This window comes from Oncorhynchus mykiss, chromosome 30 (assembly GCF_057628025.1).
Source record: "Oncorhynchus mykiss isolate SJ-2025 chromosome 30, ASM5762802v1, whole genome shotgun sequence".
Taxonomy (NCBI): domain Eukaryota; kingdom Metazoa; phylum Chordata; class Actinopteri; order Salmoniformes; family Salmonidae; genus Oncorhynchus; species Oncorhynchus mykiss.
In genome coordinates, this window is record NC_143051.1 from 32,769,861 (window position 1) to 32,792,477 (window position 22,617).

The following is a 22,617-nucleotide window of genomic DNA, read 5'->3' on the forward strand; positions in this document are numbered from 1 at the left end:
CAAGAAAAAGGCTAAATTAACTGTGTGGAGCAAGAAACAAGCATTCCTCTTTCCCACAACTACCCTGAAATAGCACCAAGTGGATTAAAATAGGTGTGCTGCTGTAACAGTATAGCTTTCATCCCTTCCCTCGCCCGACCCGGGCTCGAACCAGGGACCCTCTGCACACACAGACAACTGACACCCACGAAGCATCGTTACCCATCGCTCCACAAAAGCCGCGGCACTTGCAGAGCAACGGGGACAACTACTTCAGATTTCAGAGCGAATCACGTCACCCGATTGAAATGCTATTAGCGCTCACCACCGCTGACTAGCTAGCCATTTCACATCGGTTACACTGCTAGACACCATGTCCTAACATGCAGATTTCTACAGGCATTTACATGGTTCTATTTACTATGTAAGCACTGAATCATGTGTACCTGCTGTACAGACAAACTGAATATCAACGTCCACACCTGATACCAACACATTAGCATTGATGGATCAATTGGCTTACCTTGTAGAATGTGTTTCTGCCTTGACCCTTTAAATACCCCCATAAATGTAGAGTTTCAGCTGACAGCATCGTGTCCTCAATTGGTTAATCGGGCCCTTGATGCACATGTAATGCAACATCTAAATTCTTCTGACTTGGAAACAGGCCTCACTTAACTGATGGATTCTAGTGTCCAATTATTGTGCTTGATTGTGAAGTGAGTCTTTAGGACTTTCGAAGAAACCTTGTCAAGGTCTCAGTCATTAAGGTCACCTCACAGGGAGGACACGGACACACCTGAAAGAATTCCATTGTCCGGTTTCCTGACACAATCATTATAGACATTCATAAATACTCTGGATCAGTGACCTTTCTCAAAAAACATCATATAACCAGAGGTCACACTATAGATTCAATTAATTACTAAACAGAGCCGGTCATCTTCATAGAGGTGCTTTGTATATTGACATTTTATGAGGATTGTAGCCATTTTACATTTTGGTTGTTTAGCAGACACACTTATTCAGAGTGACTTACAGTTGTGAGTGCATAGATTTTCATAATTTTACATACTGGTCCCCCCTGGGAATCGAACCCACAATCCTGGTGTTGCAAGTGTCATGCGCTAACAACTGAGCCACATAGGACCTCATCCTATTCATCCTTAACCTGGTCTGTTAAAACCAATATATAGGGTGCCTCCTGAGTGGCGATAAGAAACCCTGCCTCCCGAGTGGTGCAGTGGTCCAAGGCATTGCATCGCAGTGCTAGCTGTGCCACTTGAGATCCTGGTTTGAGTCCAGGCTCTGTCGCAGCCAGCCGTGACCGGGAGACCCATGGGGCGGTGCACAATTGGCCCAGCGTCGTTAGGTTTGACACATTAGTGCGGCTGGCTTCCAGGTCAGGCGGGCATTGTGTCAAGAAGCGGTGCGGCTTGGCTGGGTTTCAGAGGACGCACGGCTCTCAAACTTCGCCTCTCCTGAGTCCGTACAGGAGTTGCAGCGATGGGACAAGACTGTAACTACCAATTGGATACCACGAAATTGAGGAGATAATGGGGTTAAAAATAATCTAGTAAAGTATGAATTATCAGATTTGACCGACTGATTGCTGAAGAACTGTATTACCGTATCTGTTGAAAAATGCTTTTAGACAATGAGTAAACAGACAACCTATACTTCCATCCGTTAATACAGCCCATTTATTAAAGTACAAAGAGCTCGTAGTCATATTTGTGGTGGGATTCAGATACATGCTCTTACACACATTCCCTGACACTCAGTGTGTACAATATCATAACAAACACAAGCATCTATACATCTCTAAACTACTTGCGCATATTGATATCATAACAGCCATGACAAACCGTGGAACAAAACAAGGAGCGAGGAATAATCATAAAATGCTTAATTTACCATAGCATTATTATAACTAAAATTCTATCAGTTCACGGAGCTGTACCGTCAACATGCCTAACATTGACCACGTCTACATGCACACCAATATCCACTTATTATTCGGGATACTCAAGTATTCTGTTTTTGAGTTGCTCCATATAAAACATCCTATCCTGATTACAATAACCCGAAAAGGTTTGTATCCCGGTTATGAGACACCCGGATAAGAAGGCTGGGACATGCTGATCTTCGACGGGATACTGTAGCATGTAAACATCAAATTCAGTTTACTGTTGTTTTTCGCGGTCTGCGCAGGCTCAGTTTCACATAGCATGGGTGATGTTTTTATCTGATTGTCAAACTCACTTGAAAAAGATAGGCTACCTGTGCAGTTCGATCCATCATAATTCCAGTCATTTGTTTTGCTGATACTCTGTACCGGACTGCATAGCCTACTGGCTTAGGCTACTTTCCCCCATAATTTAGATACATTTCTGCAGGCCATATTAACATTTTTGACATTTGGTAGGCCATTTGTTTGTCAATTATAGTTAGACACTTGTAGCTTCTCTTCTGTCATAACTTGTTGTCCTGGAAGACTAAATAGCGTAGTGCTCACCAGAATAATGTAAACATGGTACTTCAACCATATTATTGACCGAGTCAGAATCGCCTTCTCTGCCCAATCCAGACTCCCCAAAATCATAGGTCATCAAAGGGGAGAGCCTTGGTGCACCCTGGGGATTGTAGTCCAGGAAGAACGAGTCTTTAAAGCCTGCTGATTGGTCGGCGGGGCTTTGGGGCGGGTCACTGAGAGGGGCGGTGAGCAGAGAGAGCTCCAGTTGGTCGATGGTGCTGGTCTGGAAGGACTGGTGGGAGGTCACTAGGGACGGGGAGGCTGTAGCCATGGTGTCGAACCTCTGGGGGGCGGGTGAGTTGCTCTGCGACTCGTCGGCTGAGAGGGAACGCCTCAGCTTGGCCCTTGCATTCTGGAACCACACCTGAGAGCGTGTGTGTGTGAATGTATAAGAGAGATAGAGATGAGAAATCACAATAATTTTAAGCATGACCTAAATGTCCATTGGCGACAGTTTGTCCGCATAATCCTGTACTGATTTTTTTTTGGGGGGGGGGGGGGGGGATCTACTCCGGTCAAAATTTGTTCACAGTTAAAATCCTATGTTCTATGTCTCAAACCTGAAGCACTCTCTTGGGCAGACCGGTCCTGTGAGACAGACAGCTCCAATCCTTGCCATCAGGGTTGTGTTTCAGGGCAAAATAGGACTCCATGGCTCTCAACTGTTCGCTGCGGAAACATGTTCTTATTCGCTTAGTCCGCCTGCGGGCCCGGCCGCCTGTAACACCATCGTCCAGTCGTGGCTCAGGGCTGCTGACAGACTCCTCCCCTTCTCCTGTATCAAGGTACGTTGATATAGCAGACTGTCCATTTGTAAACGTGAATATCATCTGTCATCTTCGAATAACTCACCTTCTCTCTGCTTGAGGTGGAGCTTGTGAGAGGGTGGCGCACTGCTGTCATCATGGTAATGTGATTGACAGTACAGGCTCTGCCCGTGTTGACTGTATAGGTTTCCAGGCATCAAAGTGACATCACACTCCTATGAAATATAGAATTACCACCATTAATGTAATTAAAACCGGTGCCTGGAGAGAGAGACTTCAATAGCCTCCTGTTATGTTCCTATTAAAGTGTATTCAAGCTTACGTTTGGGCCTCTTGCCTTCGCCAGAGCTTTTAAAAGTGAAAGTGTACCTAGATTGACTAATACAGAATTATTTGATTTTATGCATTTCACGTCACCATTACCACAGGTTTCAGTAATAAACAAGAATTCTCCCCCCTAGCTTACGGTGGGGGTAATTGCTCCACCTTATACTCGGAAAGGCTAGGGCAGGGTTTCTTTATCCCTTTTTCTCCCCAATTTCGTGGTATCCAATTGGTAGTTACAGTCTTGTCTCATCGCTGCAACTCCCGTACGGACTTGGGAGAGGCGAAGGTCAAGAGCCATGCGTCCTTTGAAAACACAACCCAGCCAAGCCACACTGCTTCTTGACAATGCCCGCTTTACACGGAAGCCAGCCGCACCAATGCGTCAGAGGAAACGCCGTACACCTGGCAACCGTGTCAGCGTGCACTGCGCTAGGAGTCCCTAGTGCGCGATGGGGCAAGAACATCCCTGCCGGCCAAACCCTCCCCTAACCCGGACGACGCTGGGTCAATTGTGCGCCGCCCCATGGGTCTCCCGGTTGCAGCCGAGCTGTGACAGAGCCTGGACTCGAACCGGGATCTCTAGTGGCGCAGCTAGCCCTGCGATGCTGTGCCTTATAGACCACTGCACCACTGAGATGAAAAGACATCCAAAATCTCACACCATTTCTTCTTGATTTGGGTCATTGGAGGATGCAAATTTCTCATTTGGGCCTCGAGCTGAAAAAGTTATACAGAAGTGTCTAGGAGGTAGGGTAGGGGCTAGTGGTCAAAGTAGAATTGGACAGGTACTGCAAGTGCTAATTATAGACCCAAAATAGCTAACCTGGCAGGAAAAGCATTCAGGGTGAAACGTCAGATCACCAGACCTCATGACCATTGCTGACGACGGGATTGGCTGGGAGCAGCGGGCACATCGTCCCACACTGAATAACCTGGTCAGTTAGAGAAATAAGATCTCTGTTAGCACTCATCATTCTTGAACAATATGAGGACTGAGCATGTATTTTACAACATTAACATGCTCCACTAAAGGAAATCCTCTAAGACAGAAGAGAAAAGTGTACAAATAGAAGACTGTCGTCAGTAGCCTGCAGAGTATTACCGTACAAGAAAATGAAGAAGGGACCAAAACAACCAAATGAGTAGTCTGGTGCAGATAAGTAGAGGCAGAATCAAAGCAACCAGGACACAAGTGTCTACAATGGGTGAAGACTGGAGTCACCTGCAGTAGTCCTGCTGACAGTAGATGCTGCCGTCACGGCAGTAGAGTGTGAGGTGCGTCTGGAGCTCACACTGGCATTGGCTACAGCGGAGACACGCCTCGTGCCACGCCCGCCCTGCAGCCAATAGGACAAAGCGGTCGCAAACACGTCCCTCGCAGCCGGCACACACCAACGGCTCCTCTACTAAGCCTGTAGCTGGAGACTGCAAAGCAAGAATAGAAAAAGGTCATTCCAGGTCACAAGGGCTCCGTTGTAATACTTTACAAATGCATCCCTCCTTCCGCCGTTACTTGAGGTAATCACTGATTTGACATGACTGGAGAGGTGTAAACAGACTCATGTCAGATCAATGATTAACACTAGATAATTTAAACAGGGTCATGAAGACACATTTTAGGGGATCGTGGAGGCCACTGTGTATAAAAATAGAGCCACATTTCCTGGTTTCCCTGCAATCACCATTACTTCCATCAAACAAGACAACTCAGAATGTAGGTCATGGATTTCCTGCTTACTTTATGTACATAGTGGCTGTGTGGTCTATCAAACAAACTGAAGCCTGTTAGCCGAAGTGTGCACATGTACGTTCATTATGTTGAACCCAGTTTATACCGGGAACAGTTTTCAGACATGCACTACTGGAGCAGTGCAAAAAAGGAGCAAAGCTTCTCTTTATGGGAAGTCATGAACTATTCATAAAAACCCATAGAAGACAAATGGAGTGTAGGGCCCTTGGACATGCATTGAGACTGTTCTCACATGACTACATTGTAAAAATACTGTCAAAATGTTAAGATATTTAGTCAAGAATTTATCCAATTCCATATCATTTGTTTTACAGATACAATGTTGTTAACATTCCTTAACAGGCAAAAAATATGGGGCATATTGCTATTATATAGTCCACATATACAGTACTGTATGGGTTTTAGCCAACTCCTCTATTGTTGTCATAACATGCATGTATGGACGTCAGAACAGTCTGGGACCAGGCTACAGACATGCATAATTCTTATCATTGGTTCAGGCTAGCTGGGGCTTACACTGGCTTTTGAATGATCCTCTCCTAATTGTCTGCTCCCCTGGTTCACTGACTCCTCCCCCTCGTCACCATGGAGGCTGCCATACAATAAGCCCTCCAGGGTGCTGCTGTCCTCTGGTGACATCATGATTGCCCTTGTGACAGAGGGGAAAAGGATGGATATGGATCACATCAAATAACAATGACATTTAAAAGAGTTCATGCTTATTCATTACACGACTTCATTATGTTTATTTCTAACACTATCCTTGCAGTTGATACTTCCATCTCCAATCCTAAAATGCACCTTTTACAAACATTTACAATAGATGCAAGTAGACAATGTGGAATTAGAACGGATTTAGATTATCTTGGCAAACAAATACATTGCTCTTAACATAACTATTCAATTAATTGGCTTGACTTGACCCATGAGCATAAAATGATCTTACCTGACGTGTTGATGTCCTGAAAGAATGCACTTCTTTTGGTTCCCTGAACAATATCCCCTTTAAAATGACAACTTAATGTGCATTATGGCACTTGAATAAACAGTACTATTCTCTGTCCAACCCCTTCTCTTTGACTCCAAAAATCCTCATGTCCACACCATTATTGTGATAATACGCTAAAACAGTGTTCCCGCTCCTCTGTAGTCGTTCAACTGGTGTGCCGTTAACTTTAAACATCGAACTCCCTAAATGTTGCCCGGTGTGATTCTCGGTCCCAAGCGAAGCCTCAGCACACCTGTAAACAGGACCATCAGGAGCTGTTTCAGGCAGGTGTGAGAAGATTGGATTGGCTGCGCTGCCTGCTGGGAAAGCGGGTAGATCAGGGGCCAGGAGGCAGCAGAAAGCTGTCCCAAGAGACCAATTATTTATTTTTTTAAAGAGCCAAAAGGGGCATCTTGGAACACCACACCATAGGCTGAAAATACAATGAGACAAAGGCAGTGGATAAAACCACATGCACACAAACACCACAGATGCATGTTAAATTTGGGCATGAAATATAACATGAATAAAATGAATTTCCGGGTTCTAAGTATGGATCTGTAATCCTACAATAGCTGTATGGGAACAGGTATACAAATGTGAGGCATTTCTAATTGTTTATCCTACTGAATAAAAACATTTATTCAAATCCAACATTAAAACATTATTTACAGTAAATCTCATATTTGACCACTATACCAACTTGTCTTCGGTGGCATGAGGGCCCAAAACACAGATGAACTAAAGCAGTATACCCAAAAGTGTTTTTCCTTCAACGTACAAAAACACCTTTTTCTAAAATCAAAACATTTGTCAACATTCCTTGCCTGGGTGAGCATTTTGTTATAGAATATACTGAGTTTATAACTGGTGTGAACGTAATGCATGTGTATTTGGGGCAAATTATATCCACTGATGCTTTACATCAAAACATAGCATTGTTAGAGGTCCTCAGCACACCATGGTCAGTAGTTTAAAACAATATATATTAAAAAGACACACTGCTCGCACCTCAATGGCTCATCTGAGTGTTCTCAGAGATGATCCACTCCTCGAATTCGCCGGGCAAGCTGAATGTCACGGGGGAATAGTGTTACACGCTTGGCGTGGATGGTACACAGGTAGGCATCGGAAAACAGTAAAACGAGGAAAGCCTCTGCAGCCTGGAAGAGAAAGAATGGTGTCAAAAAATTATGACCAGGAAACGTTCAGATTGACAATAGTTAATAAGGATACATTTTTTTTTATATTGCAGATATGTAAATAAAAACTTTTTCAAAATAAGTGTACTATGATGTTATTATAATCAAACATTTTAAAACTGTAAGAGAAGGATTTAGAGTATTGATATAACAGTTCTTCAAATAAGCACAGGAGTGGGAACCAACCTACCTCCTGCAATGCCAGAAGAGCATACACCTGCCATCTCATGAAGTCCCTGCTATACGTCTGGCACACCTCCCGAACCTGAGTAGACAACCTGAGTAAACAACCTTGAAATTCGCTGAAGATAAATAATCACTAATAGGAAATATTAACTTGGGGTAGCAACTTTAATTGTAAAAACAAGCATTTTAGTTCATCTTTCTTTTATTATTTATTCCAAACTAAGACACCACCAGCTTCCCAGTCCCTCCAGGATTTTTGCAACATACAGTGCCTTGCGAAAGTATTCGGCCCCCTTGAACTTTGCGACCTTTTGCCACATTTCAGGCTTCAAACATAAAGATATAAAACTGTATTTTTTTGTGAAGAATCAACAACAAGTGGGACACAATCATGAAGTGGAACGACATTTATTGGATATTTCACATTTTTTTAACAAATCAAAAACTGAAAAATGGGGCGTGCAAAATTATTCAGCCCCCTTAAGTTAATACTTTGTAGCGCCACCTTTTGCTGCGATTACAGCTGTAAGTCGCTTGGGGTATGTCTCTATCAGTTTTGCACATCGAGAGACTTCATTTTTTCCCCATTCCTCCTTGCAAAACAGCTCGAGCTCAGTGAGGTTGGATGGAGAGCATTTGTGAACAGCAGTTTTCAGTTCTTTCCACAGATTCTCGATTGGATTCAGGTCTGGACTTTGACTTGGCCATTCTAACACCTGGATATGTTTATTTTTGAACCATTCCATTGTAGATTTTGCTTTATGTTTTGGATCATTGTCTTGTTGGAAGACAAATCTCCGTCCCAGTCTCAGGTCTTTTGCAGACTCCATCAGGTTTTCTGCCAGAATGGTCCTGTATTTGGCTCCATCCATCTTCCCATCAATTTTAACCATCTTCCCTGTCCCTGCTGAAGAAAAGCAGGCCCAAACCATGATGCTGCCACCACCAAGTTTGACAGTGGGGATGGTGTGTTCAGGGTGATGAACTGTGTTGCTTTTACGCCAAACATAACATTTTGCATTGTTGCCAAAAAGTTCAATTTTGGTTTCATCTGACCAGAGCACCTTTTTCCACATGTTTGGTGTGTCTCCCAGGTGGCTTGTGGCAAACTTTAAACGACACTTTTTATGGATATCTTTAAGAAATGTCTTTCTTCTTGCCACTTTTCCATAAAGGCCAGATTTGTGCAATATACGACTGATTGTTGTCCTATGGACAGAGTCTCCCACCTCAGCTGTAGATCTCTGCAGTTCATCCAGAGTGATCATGGGCCTCTTGGCTGCATCTCTGATCAGTCTTCTCCTTGTATGAGCTGAAAGTTTAGAGGGACGGCCAGGTCTTGGTAGATTTGCAGTGGTCTGATACTCCTTCCATTTCAATATTATCGCTTGCACAGTGCTCCTTGGGATGTTTAAAGCTTGGGAAATCTTTTTGTATCCAAATCCGGCTTTAAACTTCTTCACAACAGTATCTCGGACCTGCCTGGTGTGTTCCTTGTTCTTCATGATGCTCTCTGCGCTTTTAACGGACCTCTGAGACTATCACAGTGCAGGTGCATTTATACGGAGACTTGATTACACACAGGTGGATTGTATTCATTATCATCATTAGTCATTTAGGTCAACATTGGATCATTCAGAGATCCTCACTGAACTTCTGGAGAGAGTTTGCTGCACTGAAAGTAAAGGGGCTGAATAATTTTGCACGCCCAATTTTTCAGTTTTTGATTTGTTAAAAAAGTTTGAAATATCCAATAAATGTCGTTCCACTTCATGATTGTGTCCCACTTGTTGATTCTTCACAAAAAATACAGTTTTATATCTTTATGTTTGAAGCCTGAAATGTGGCAAAAGGTCGCAAAGTTCAAGGGGGCCGAATACTTTCGCAAGGCACTGTATGTGATAATATTGAGATGATTTGACTATTGTATGCAGTAATAGTGACGTGATAGGTCAAATATGCAAGCTCTCGCATAATATGTGGGGAATTGTCGATTTTGCAAAGAAATATGGAATCCTGGAGAGACTTGTTTACCCACATACACAGCAGAGTTCACAGGGCTTTACAGGATTAACTATGTATCATCAACAACAGGTAATGTATTGTTAGAGAGTGGCAGCATCCATCTAAGAATGTAAGGTGGTTGTAAATCGGTCCACAGGAGCCATGTGCTAATCAACCTCTACTATGCAAGACAGTGATGCGACAAAGCCAGTGGTATTTTACCAGGCGCGCAAACGGTCCCTTGCGCAAAAGCAAGTCCGTGCTCTTCTGGTACTTTCGAATTTCCATCAGAGCTCGGGTGCCAGGGCGAAACCTCCTCTTTTGCCGGGAGGGAGCTACACCTGCAGGGGCTAGAGAGATCGAAATCATCTTTAAAACAATGAGAACATTATTATTATTATTATTATTATTATTATTATTATTATTATTATTATTATAATAAAATATTTATTCATTCCAACATTTTCAACTAGTGGTCACATACATAGCTAAACAAAAAGTTTGCTTCAGTGTCAGGATTGAGAAGGCATGAGTCAAACCACATTTCCCCTCCTCCCCATCTTCCTCACCTGATGGTCCGCTCAGCCGTGCTGCCGGTGATGTTGAAGCAGGCGCGGTTGGGGCTGGAGGCCGACGCTTGGGTGTTGCACCCTTGCGCCGGCTTGCAGAAGAGCCGTCAGGATCGCGACGAGGCATCCTCCAATACTAGTTCACAACACTGAGTTAAAGCCACACCTTTGCCTGATGGCGAAGAGAATATGGAGAAAAGATGCATTTAGTGACTTGATCCAGTATTGACCATATAAGTTCTTGGACTTCATCATTAATCTTGCATGTCATCATCACACACCTGACCTGTAAGCCAATAAGTAAAAAGGGTTGGACTCAGACTGGATAAAAAATAAAAAGCATAATTTATGTCTTTATGACAAGGGTGTCAAACTCATTCCATGGAGGGCCTGAGTGTCTGCTGGTTTTTGTTACTTTTCAAAATTGTATCAAATTAAGACCTAGACAACCAGGTGAGGGGAGTTCCTAACTAATTCATGATATTAAATAGCTTAATCAGGTACAAGGAAGGAGTGAAAACCTGCAGACACTCGGCCCTCCATGGAATGAGTGAGGGGTTTCGATTAATCTCGGGCGGGTGCAAGTGTAGGTGTGTTTTGCACTGGCTGAAAGTTGATTGCATTCGATCTGAAGTGAGCCAGGTGCTCCACTCAGGGCGAAGTCAGCACAAAACTAAAAGTTACATAAGCAAGCACTTGTAGTAATGAGTAGGATTTCACATGATTTCAAGTGATTGATTTGATAAAGGTTTTCTATCTGCCTTCCCATTAAAAAAATAGGTTTTGGGATGGAAAAACGCTTTCAGTGTAAACTTAAAACTAAAACCAAATATAAAGTACTTGGAACAAAAATATAAATGCAACAATTTCAAAGATTTTACCGACTTACAGAAATCAATTCATTTTAATTAATTAATTAGCCAGGCCCACCCAATCAGAATGAGTTTTTCCCGACAAAAGGGCTTTACGGACATATTCAATCAATCCCTATCCCAGTCTGTTGTTCCCACATGCTTCAAGAGGGCCACCATTGTTCCTGTTCCCAAGAAAGCTAAGGTAACGGAGCTAAACGACTACCGCCCTGTAGCACTCACTTCCGTCATCATGAAGTGCTTTGAGAGACTAGTCAAGGACCATATCACCTCCACCCTACCTGACACCCTAGACCCACTCCAATTTGCTTACCGCCCAAATAGGTCCACAGACGATGCAATCTCAACCACACTGCCCTAACCCATCTGGACAAGAGGAATACCTTGGTGAGAATGCTGTTCATCGACTACAGCTCGGCATTTAACACCATAGTACCCTCCAAGCTCGTCATCAAGCTCGAGACCCTGGGTCTCGACCCCGCCCTGTGCAACTGGGTACTGGACTTCCTGACGGGCCGCACCCAGGTGGTGAGGGTAGACAACAACATTTCCACCCCGCTGATCCTCAACACTGGGGCCCCACAAGGGTGCGTTCTGAGCCCTCTCCTGTACTCCCTGTTCACCCACGACTGCGTGGCCACGCACGCCTCCAACTCAATCATCGAGTTTGCGGACGACACAACAGTGGTAGGCTTGATTACCAACAACGACGAGACGGCCTACAGGGAGGAGGTGAGGGCCCTCGGAGTGTGGTGTCAGGAAAATAACCTCACAGTCAACAAAACTAAGGAGATGATTGTGGACTTCAGGAAACAGCAGAGGGAACACCCCCCTATCCACATCGATGGAACAGTAGTGGAGAGGGTAGTAAGTTATGTTCCTCGGCGTACACATCACAGACAAACTGAATTGGTCCACCCACACAGACAGCATCGTGAAGAAGGCGCAGCAGCGCCTCTTCAACCTCAAGAGGCTGAAGAAATTTGGCTTGTCACCAAAAGCACTCACAAACTTCTACAGATGCACAATCGAGAGCATCCTGTCGGGCTGTATCACCGCCTGGTACGGCAACTGCTCCGCCCACAACCGTAAGGCTCTCCAGAGGGTAGTGAGGTCTGCACAACGCATCACCGGGGGCAAACTACCTGCCCTCCAGGACACCTACACCACCCGATGTCACAGGAAGGCCATAAAGATCATCAAGGACAACAACCACCCGAGCCACTGCCTGTTCACCCTGCTATCATCCAGAAGGCGAGGTCAGTACAGGTGCATCAAAGCTGGGACCGAGAGACTGAAAAACAGCTTCTATCTCAAGGCCATCAGACTGTTAAACAGCCACCACTAACATTGAGTGGCTGCTGCCAACACACTGACTCAACTCCAGCCACTTTAATAATGGGAATTGATGGGAAATGATGTAAAATATATCACTAGCCACTTTAAACAATGCTACTTAATATGTTTACATACCCTACATTATTCATCTCATATGTATATGTATATACTGTACTCTATATCATCTACTGCATCTTTATGTAATACATGTATCACTAGCCACTTTAACTATGCCACTTTGTTTACATACTCATCTCATATGTATATACTGCACCCAATACCATCTACTGTATCTTGCCTATGCCGCTCTGTACCATCACTCAGTCATATATCTTTATGTACATATTCTTTATCCCCTTACACTTGTGTCTCTATAAGGTAGTAGTTTTGGAATTGTTAGCTAGGTTACTTGTTGGTTATTACTGCATTGTCAGAACTAGAAGCACAAGCATTTCGCTACACTCGCATTAACATCTGCTAACCATGTGTGTGACAAATACAATTTGATTTGATTATTACAGTCAATACTCGGCAACTGCTAAATGTTGTCTCAGTTACATGGCAGAATCTCTGGAAATGAGCTCAATTGTGAAATTCTGAGAATTGCAGGAAATGTTCTTACAATTGCTAAAATGGCGCACAAAAAAAATACAAAGATTGGGGCGTCTGGACGACGCACCATGCTGCCTTGTTGACAAAATTACAGAGGCGCAGATTACTGTTCTATTTGAGACCGCAAACCTCTCCCCCCAATTTTCCCTCGATAACGTGACCGCCATAGTCCGGTGTACCCACAGGCCAGATTAATCGAACCCCCTCAGTGACACATGCTACCTTTGAGTGAATGTTGTTACGATGGGGGAAACCTGGAAACAATGCAAAACAACATTCACTCAAAGATAGCTAGCGAACTGGCCACACAACAAGCTAACTAGTAAACGGGCATCGGTATGAAAGCAAAGAACTTGGCAAATCAAGAATAACAAAAGTTAGCTAGCAAACTGACAAATTCATTTAAGGGAGGAAAGAAAGCTAGCGATAGTTCTTCAGAGAGCGTTGGGCAGCTAACGTTATATTGAGCAAGCATGCCATATCTAACATTGCAAAAAATGCAGGGCTAGCATAACTTTATAACGTGCAAAAATTACACACTTACCAGCCGACACTCATATTTTCCGTGACCAAAAGACAAGCTCAAAATTCAAACGACGCACGTTGGTGTCCTTTTCTTTGCAGAGCCAATTAGATTCATGATTGGCTTGTAAAAACGCCCTGTTTATCGTTGCTCCAATGGGTGGTGTTGGAGAAAGTGAAGCTGTTCTTTTGTGGACAAGTAATCACCCGTCATATCGAGCATCTGCTTTTCCATGAGGTAAACGTATGTATGGTCACTCAGATGTCTGTTTTGACCATACAGCATTTACTGCGATCCGGGCCTCTGCAGAAGTCAGGGCATTCATACCTCTTGAGCTTCGCTCAGCAGCTCAGAGCCATCAACCAATTATGTCAATGCGGAGCTATACAGAGCCCTCTGCACTGTAAACGTTTTTTTGGGGAAGCAATGACGATTTGGCCTAATGCAAGCCTCCTGAGGCTCCGCAACTGCGTGTCACACCCTCCATACGGGGCTTCCGGTACACATAGCCAGATCAAGCATAAATCAGTTTCAAAGAACAGTAGTAACGGCATATATAGCAGTAATATGTAATAACTCTAGTAATACAAATTATAGAGACAGAAATATTCAACATGATTAGATTCAGATGTGTGTATGGTTTGGAGTGGGGGTTATCACAGTGAGTGCGGTTACGTGCTAATATAATAGTTTGATGAAAACGTTTACATGCTTTGCAAGAAGAACGATTTCCCTAATAAACCTGTTTACATGGACACACCTGAAATCAGGTTACCTGATGGAACTCTGATAAATGCAGAAAATCGCCAATCAAAAATAAACATTCTACCACTAATATTTGATTCGGGGGTTTGGATATATATAAGATATATGTGAAAATTCTAAGCAGGGGTGAAGGCATGATTGAGCAAAAACAAAAAAACATTTTATTTTTTATTCTCCTCTGCATAAATCGGCGTTTAGAAGTAGTTTTCACATTAAAACTTTATATGTCCGAACTCAGAATCAAATATTCTTCCCAAAAATTACATGGTAGAATGACATGGTAGAACATTTATTTTGATTGCCAATTTTTCCGCATTTATCAGAGTTCCGTCAGCTAGCCTGATTTCAAATGTGTCCAAATCGTTCTTCTTGCAAAGCATGTGAATGTTTTAATCAAACTATTACATTAATCTGACTAGCCACAATAGTCGCATTATTGTGTGCATGGAACCGTACTCAGTGATGTACTATTGCATGCATGTTCTTGTAGAACCTGCTAATACATGTAGGTCTAATAAAAATGTCTAAATGCATTCATTGTATTTTGGTATTAAGTTCCAGTAAGGCGATCGCAATGCAAATTACCAATGCTTGTTAATGATACTTAATGGCATTATCGCATGTAAGAAATATTTTATTGCCTTTTAATGTTTCATACACTGCAATACTGTTTTGAAAGTAAATTATTGAATTAAAAAAGCTGCCAAGTATGTATAAAAAGCTATGCAAAACCCAATGCCATTATCAATTCACATCTTGGCTATTTAGAATTAAAGTAGATACTTTTGCTAATGAGTGTTGGAATTCACAAGTGTGTTTGATGATTCCTGCAGCAGCATACATTTCACTGAGTGTCCATGAGCTGAATTGATTCATCAACAACATCCAGAGGCAGGGGTGTGACAGTCTTTGTCAAAACTGCAGTGGTGCCAGGCTTGTACTTGTACTGCCCTTCTCTGGAAACAGACAGAGAAAGGCAAGAGAGAGAGAGCATATTGTAAATTACCGTTATGAATAATCAAGTAATATTCACAAAATGTTGTTGGTTGTAGCCCAGTAGAAACTTGTATAGCTCACCTTTTCCCCTTCTGGGCAGGCTGGTCATAGCCCCTAAGGTAGTGAACCCCTGCCTGGGTGATGACACACAGGTCCACGTTGCTGCCAGAGCCCAGGTCACAGAAAATCCCAGCAGCAATGGCATCCCGCACCAGCTTTTTAGCCTCTTCCAGCTGAGCAAGATAGACAATTAAGACAGGTGAGCAATACATTTTATGAAATGAACAACTGTTCAATGAGAATAACTGCATCTCACCTCCATGTTTGGTCTGTATCTGTCCTCAAATATTGAAATAGCTGCCCCTGCTCCTGATCCTGCAAAAACAACGGCAGTAATGTTACCTTATCTAATGTTTCAGTATTCAATACAACTTCATACCATTAGAAGCTCTTCACACGGCCCAGATGAATTATTTGATGGCAATAGACAATGACCAAAGACAAACAATACAGACAACACTATCTGTGATTACGATGAACTGAAACACATGGACAGATGGTGCAAAAACAAAATCTCCAATGACAGAGAGTCAAGAATTGATGAGATAAACTAAAGGGAGAGCATACCCATGGTAAGGAATGGTAGTTTGTCGTAGGAGCCGTGTGGGTAGACGCTATAGAGGTGAGCGCCAGTCACATCCACACCTCCAACAATCAGAGAGGAGCCAATATGTCCCTGGTACCTGGAGTGGAAGTCACAATTCAGGTGTAGAGCGCTACAATGTAACAGCATCATCAAAATGTTCTTGATAATAACTGGTTGTTGTAATCAAATGAGGGATGCGCTATCATTGACGAAGGCACTGCTGTGTCTGTTATTTTATATTATGGTCTGGAAAGTAACTGGATTGTCAGCATTCAAACTGTGTTATGAGAGTGGCCACTGTAGTGGTCTTATTTTCCCATCGTCACAGACTCATTCATGTTCTCGCTCACCTGAAGAGCATCTGTTTCAGTTGTCGGGTAACCGTGACAACAAGGGGAGGGCGTCCTGTGCTGAGTGAGTGCAGCTCCACATTGGATGACATCATCTGAGTGGTGACTTCTGCATCTGCAGCCACACCTGCTCCACAACAGCTACAATAAAAACTGAGATTAGTGGGTGAAGCATGGTGACTCAAATAGACTTCAACAAAGGCCCCAGTCTTTGCCTACCATTGTGAAGGGGCTGATGCTGATCTACATAGGGGTTACACAAGCTACACTATTATACTGTACGAGGTGTATTCTTTGTGGCACTTACTAAATGTTAGGTGCAATGTAGTGGATCTTCATGCAATTCTTGTCAGCTACCACCATGTCGTCAGTGGCTCTTGTGTCAGCTCCAAGTATCACCCCATCCTGTGGAGGAAGGAAACCCAAAGTATAATCATACTTAGGGTATTGTTTGTGCTGAGCTCAACCCTGAAACAGCTACATCACAGGAAGCGGAAAATGTGTCATGACTGATTCTCACCTTGAAGACTATGCCAGCGATGGTGGTTCCAGTCTTCCTTGCCTTAGGAGAACTGTAACCAAGCTCAGACAAATTCCCTTCCAACACAGCATTCCTGCAAAGTGAGCACTTTTTATGCAATGTTGGGTATATTTAGAGGAACTGGCATTGTGTTAGCCTATGTAGAGCCAGGCCGATATATATCGATTCACTGATATTATCTGCCGATATTGGCCTTTTAACGCTATATCGGTCTATAACCCCACTGATAGCCGATATTCAATAAATTGAAAGAAAAAAGGGAATTTCATGCTCATCTGAACACTTGCGGCCATTCTCATGATGTGTCATTATTGTCACAAAGTATGAAATCAACATTTGAAGCATAGTTATAGGATAATTGCTCGTTTGGATGGCAATTTATGAAACTTTGAAACTTTTTAATTTCCCTGCTGTAAAATAGTATGCCAGGAGATATATTGGTATCATGTTTTTTTTTTTTTTTTGGGGGGGGGGGCAATCTGAATCGGACCCCAAAAAACATATCGGTCGGGCTCTAAACCTAAGCCTATTAAAAGCAGAGATTATTCAGGAAAGCTTCCTCTACAGTCTCTGCTAAAACTATGCATTTACATGGTAACAATATGTAGGCTTGCAGTAATTAACCTGTTTTAAACTGTGCTATATTCTTAATAATCTGTCTGTAGGTTCACAATTTTACAAAAATGAGTCATATTCAGAATAAATAACATTTTATATCAGTTTCTTTAACAATTTCAGACCGGCACAGTAATTAAAGGACAATTCTGCCACTTTCCAACCTCATTCATCTCCTGCACCAAACCAGTGTCTACATACAGTACCAGTCAAAAGTTTGGACACACCTACTCATTCAAAGGGTTTTTCTTTATTTGTCCTTTTTTTTTACATTGTAGAATAATAGTGAAGACATCAAAACTATGAAATAACACATATGGAATCGTTTAGTAACCAAACAAGTGTTAAATCAAAATATATTTTATATTTGAGATTCTTCAAAGTATCCACCCTTTGCCTTGATGACAGCTTTGCACACTTCTCTCAACCAGCTTCATGAGGTAGTCACTGTATGTGAAAACAGCACGTTTCTATGATATGTGGTTAAAAAGATAAGGTCCTGAAACATTGCTAATCACAGGGCAGGGTTAAAAGTAAAAAAGTGAATTTTCAAAACCTGCAATGAGTTTCTAGCCCAAGGGAGGGTATTCTTGCTCCACACGTCACCGTGAATCTCTGTTTTATCTTTTGATGTCATTGGGTAGAACTTTTTAACGTTATATTTTTTTCAGACAAAACGTATAAATGTGCTGTTTTCACATGTTGACAATCCAGAGGCGGCTGGTGGGAGAAGCTATAGGAGGACGGGTTCATTGTAATGTCTGGAATAGACTAAATGGAACTAGGTCAAACATGTGGTTGAGATATGTTTGATACAGTTCTATTCATGCCATTCCAGCAATTACAATGAGCCAATAGTCGCCTCCCACTAGCCTCCTCTGGTTGACACTTGTATTGTGCTGGAGAGAATGAAAATTTGGTTGAAAAGTGGTGGAGTTGCCCTTTAATTGTGCCTGAATTGGGTCTTGACTCGAGCCCCTCACATCCACCTCAAGATCTTTCACAACACTGTGGTACAAACATAACATCTTATTAAACAGAGCTGGCAACTCTCAAGCACTGGCTGTGAGACACATTTGACCCTCTCATGCTCAGACGCCACACCTCACATCTCACACATTGAAAAGTACTACTTTTATTTTTATAGTCACGTCCTGACTAGTTAGTGCCTAGTCAGTGCGTTGACTTTTCAACTGTGCTCCGAATCGTTTTTAAATCGGAGCTTCTGTACCTGCAATTTAACATCACGAGCGGAACCTCTATCATTGTCCTATCACAGCACTGTGAGCCACGGCACCTTGAAGCAGATGATTGGTCTAGTTATGTAAGGGACCAAGATGATTAACCAAGATCAGAGTGCAGCTGGATGGAGAGAGCAGCACAGTAGCACTGTTTTATGTACAATGCCAACAAAATTAGGTTGCTGTTACGCCTCGATCACACCGACAGCGTCATTGCGCTAAATGGTACGCAGCATCATCTGGATATGTGTGCAACAAAAGTTTAACATTCACCTTTTACTACCTTTTCTGTCAAGCCGTCTATGCATACAGTTGTATGTATATGTTCAATATATCCAACGTATGCACCACACAGAATGCACCGCAACTGCCTCTGCACCGCAACTGCAAGGCAAACACAGCATTCCATTGGAAATAAAGGTACTTCTGGTGTACCAAAATGCAATAACGCTATCGGTGTAATCGAGGCGTTACTCCCATGCCTATTGCAGAATGCATCTGTTTGACAGTGTTTACTAAAGTCGATTTAATCCACACTTGCATTTGTCCCCTCGTTTGGTAATTGGCATTAAGACTGTGACAATGATAGGGCAGTAGACAGAGACCTACAGTATGTTTTAGCAGGGAAGGTTTGAAACAGGACCTGATGTGTAACTATGCCAGTGTAATCACATATTTGAAATCTGATATGCCTACTTGAGTGTTTGAAAATGAAGTATATGAGGCTATGTATTTTGCAGCCATTCATGGACAGTTTTGAATAAGTCCTACAAATAAGCATTGGATATAAAATGCTCCAGGCCTCAAATATAATTTGACATTTTAATATTGTGCGCATGCTTAAGCAGAGATGGTAGGGGGACTCACAACACAAACACATCATATTATGTCTATGTAGAGTACGATGATGGCAAGGATCTTAAACTAGTGCGCATAAACCACCTGAATAGTGATATTCATTAGATTTTTCTTGAAGGTTTGTGATTGATAATTTAGTTGTTGTTATAATAAGAACATAAAAAAAACAGCACTTGGGAAGCATAGATTGGGGTGGCAAACCCTCCTGGAGACCAAGCAGGATTTTCTTCCAGACCTGTTTTAAAGAAAGTTCACCCAAATTACAAAATGTATGTCCTTAGCTTCAAAGCAGTCTATTGACAAGGAGACTGAAATCTATGATTTGGTTACCCACTGCCATCAACCATTAATATTTCCTGTGCAGAGCCTTGGAGCGGATGGTCGGGGGGCCAGAAAATAATTACAAATAATTTGTAGACTGCGAATTGGCAGCAAGAAGCCCAAACAGATATGAATTTCAAACCTTGCTTACATTTATATACGATCACGCGTCTCTCTATTATGCGTGGGAATACTTGGGAACAGACTTCTTAAATTAAGATCACTTGGAGATGATTTCCTGATGATTTTAGTGTTTTATGTCCTACAATGGAAATTCCACACAAATGTTTTATTTATTTTTGCACCGAAAACTTGGGGGGGCCAAATAAAACCACCCGCGGGCCAAATTTAGCCCTTGGCGCATATCACGTACTTTCCACCTGAGAGCGAACAAGTCCCTGCTTCCAACCTTCCCACGGTTTCTCCCATTTGCCTGTTTCCTCATCTCATTTCATTACTGTCTGAATAATGTGTCAAACCACCTCAAAAAATATATATTAGCATACTTTAAATGTATTCCCAAAGATCTCAAAGTTGTACAATTGAGTGTTTATTTAATGTTCAAAGCATCTTGAATACACCTGACCTGTGGTTTTATTTTATTTTCCAGCCTGGTCATACAGTAGGCCTAAGCCCTGTCAAAATACGTAGAATTGCAGGACATTAGCTTTAAAACTGTAAAACCTGTCTAGGGGTTGTGCCAGAGAGCAATGAAAGTCACTCCAAGCTTTCTTAAAAAGCTGACGGCCCTGATTATTCTAAAGATTTTTTTGTCGTTGTAGTAAATGTTTCTCAAATTACCATGTGGGCCTCAGAGAAATGAACTCACCTGCGAGTGTTTTCGAAGGAAAACCCAGCGCTTTGAGGTTGGCAAGGTCGAGAATTATTGAGCATCTTCAATCAAGATGGGCGAACGAATCCACAAACCGAGACCCCTTGTGAAAGGTGAGACAGCTTACTGCACTTTACTTTTCTACCCCTATTACTTTGTTAAACGCTGTCAAGGTAAACTGTCTTAGCTAAATGTGTCAGCGTTTAGTGGGGAGAACTCTTTCACTTTCAATTTTAACACATCATAGCCTCAGACGAATCAAAATACCGTACAGGCCAGGGAGAACAAAAGGGTCATGGCAATTTGGGATACAGCTTTTGTTTAGTTAACGTCAAAGGTAGTTTTTTTTTTTTTGCATTTTTGCAACCCATTTCCTAACATTAACCTAATTCCCCTAACCTGCTGCGTAAGTTCTAACATGCTACGAAAAGTCAAATCTGACAAACTGTATACCATCTTGTCAAAACCGAACAAAATGGATTCTCAATGGCTGATAGGAAGGGGATCCTTGAGCCGTCCTAACTCGGATGTTTTAAAATGGTTAAGGGTTACGACTAGGGTACGGCTGAAGTTTAGAGATGTCTGAAGGATACCACTAACGTTGTAGAATCACAACCAGCACTAACGTTATAGGATCACAACCAGCTGTTTGGAAAATGAACAGCTGTATAATTGGTGCAAAAGGTTTGAATTATAGAAAATAAAACGAAAGAAGCAATGAAGACGGGTGAAGTGTGAATAGGCCTACTTTTATATGCATGTCTATGGCGTGTAAAAAAAAAGTAATGTCCTCTATGGTCATACTATCAGTAGACTATCAATGGCATATCCTAGGCCATTTGCAGCATTATCAGTTTGTGGAGTGTGGAACATGTTATGGAAATGACAAGGCCAGTGTAAATATGCTGTATGTTTAGTATTAGTTTAAAATACAAAACAGTTTCTTAACATAATTATATGTAGGGTAAAGGGAACTTTCATTCTATTTTCTTGCACTTGGTCTTTGTTGCTCAGGGGAGAATGGACATCAGTTCTCCTGCTTGGTAGCAGAAACACATGGGAAACAACATCCTGCGCAGGGAGAAGTCCAAGGAGAAAGCCCCATATTTCATGAGACTTGGATTCATAGCAGGTATACAGTCCCTGCAGAAAATATTCACACCCCTTGACTTTTTCCACATTTTGTTGTGTTACAGCCTGATTTAAAATTGATTAAATTGAGATTTTTTTCCTCACTTGCCTCACTCTGTGCAATAAGAGTTTAACATGATTTTTGAATGATTACGTCTTCTCTGTACCCCATTCATACATTAATCTGTAAGGTCCCTCAGTCAAGCAGTGAATTTCAAACAGATTCAACCACAAAAACCAAGGAGGTTTTCCAATGCCTCGCAAAGAGTATGTATTGCTAGATGGGTTCAAGTAAACATTGAATAACCCTTTCAGCATGGTGAAGTTATTAATTATACTTTGGATGGTGTATCAATACACCCAGCCACTACAAATATACAGGTGTCCTTCTGAACTCAGTTCCCAGAGAGGAAGGAAACCGCTCAGGCTACCTTGGTTAGCGCGCACTGCGCCCGGCTCGCCACAGGAGTCGCTAGTGCGCGATGAGACAAGGATATCCCTACCGGCCAAACCCTCCCTAACCCGGATGACGCTAGGCCAATTGTGCATCGCCCCATGGACCTCCCGGTCATGGCCGGCTGCGACAGAGCCTGGGCTCGAACCCAGAGTCTCTGGTGGCACAGCGACCACTGCGCCACCCGGGAGGCCCCACATACAGAGTTTAATGG

General features: G+C 42.5%; 3 protein-coding genes across 4 annotated transcripts; all 3 read right to left on the reverse strand.

The window, feature by feature from the left end:
- Positions 1 to 1,659: 1,659 nt before the first annotated feature.
- Positions 1,660 to 6,009, reverse strand: LOC110488328 (LIM/homeobox protein Awh). Its single transcript, XM_021560531.3, has 6 exons — positions 5,876 to 6,009; positions 4,832 to 5,034; positions 4,433 to 4,541; positions 3,368 to 3,497; positions 3,076 to 3,290; positions 1,660 to 2,879 (listed from the first exon to the last, which is right to left on the reverse strand). The coding sequence occupies exons 1-6, from the start codon at positions 5,999 to 6,001 to the stop codon at positions 2,478 to 2,480; spliced, it is 1,185 nt and encodes a 394-aa protein (XP_021416206.1). The 5' UTR covers positions 6,002 to 6,009; the 3' UTR covers positions 1,660 to 2,477.
- Positions 6,010 to 6,729: 720 nt separating this feature from the next.
- LOC110488332 (histone H3-like centromeric protein A) lies at positions 6,730 to 14,059 on the reverse strand. 2 transcript variants are annotated; one of them, XM_021560534.3, is made up of 6 exons: positions 13,675 to 14,058; positions 10,309 to 10,480; positions 9,962 to 10,089; positions 7,740 to 7,814; positions 7,359 to 7,510; positions 6,730 to 6,780 (listed from the first exon to the last, which is right to left on the reverse strand). In XM_021560534.3, exons 2-5 carry the CDS (start codon positions 10,433 to 10,435, stop codon positions 7,382 to 7,384), a joined length of 459 nt encoding a protein of 152 aa, XP_021416209.2. In that variant the 5' UTR covers positions 10,436 to 10,480; positions 13,675 to 14,058; the 3' UTR covers positions 6,730 to 6,780; positions 7,359 to 7,381. The 2 variants fall into 2 exon arrangements, with proteins under 2 accessions (XP_021416209.2, XP_021416211.2); XM_021560536.3 differs by lacking the exon at positions 6,730 to 6,780 and having other exon boundaries at positions 6,955 to 7,510; positions 13,675 to 14,059.
- A 975-nt stretch (positions 14,060 to 15,034) lies between these two features.
- Positions 15,035 to 21,320, reverse strand: LOC110488329 (proteasome subunit beta type-7). Its single transcript, XM_021560533.3, has 8 exons — positions 20,816 to 21,320; positions 16,931 to 17,024; positions 16,718 to 16,815; positions 16,411 to 16,551; positions 16,042 to 16,157; positions 15,731 to 15,789; positions 15,496 to 15,647; positions 15,035 to 15,374 (listed from the first exon to the last, which is right to left on the reverse strand). The coding sequence occupies exons 1-8, from the start codon at positions 20,878 to 20,880 to the stop codon at positions 15,263 to 15,265; spliced, it is 837 nt and encodes a 278-aa protein (XP_021416208.2). The 5' UTR covers positions 20,881 to 21,320; the 3' UTR covers positions 15,035 to 15,262.
- Between the last annotated feature and the right edge of the window lie 1,297 nt (positions 21,321 to 22,617).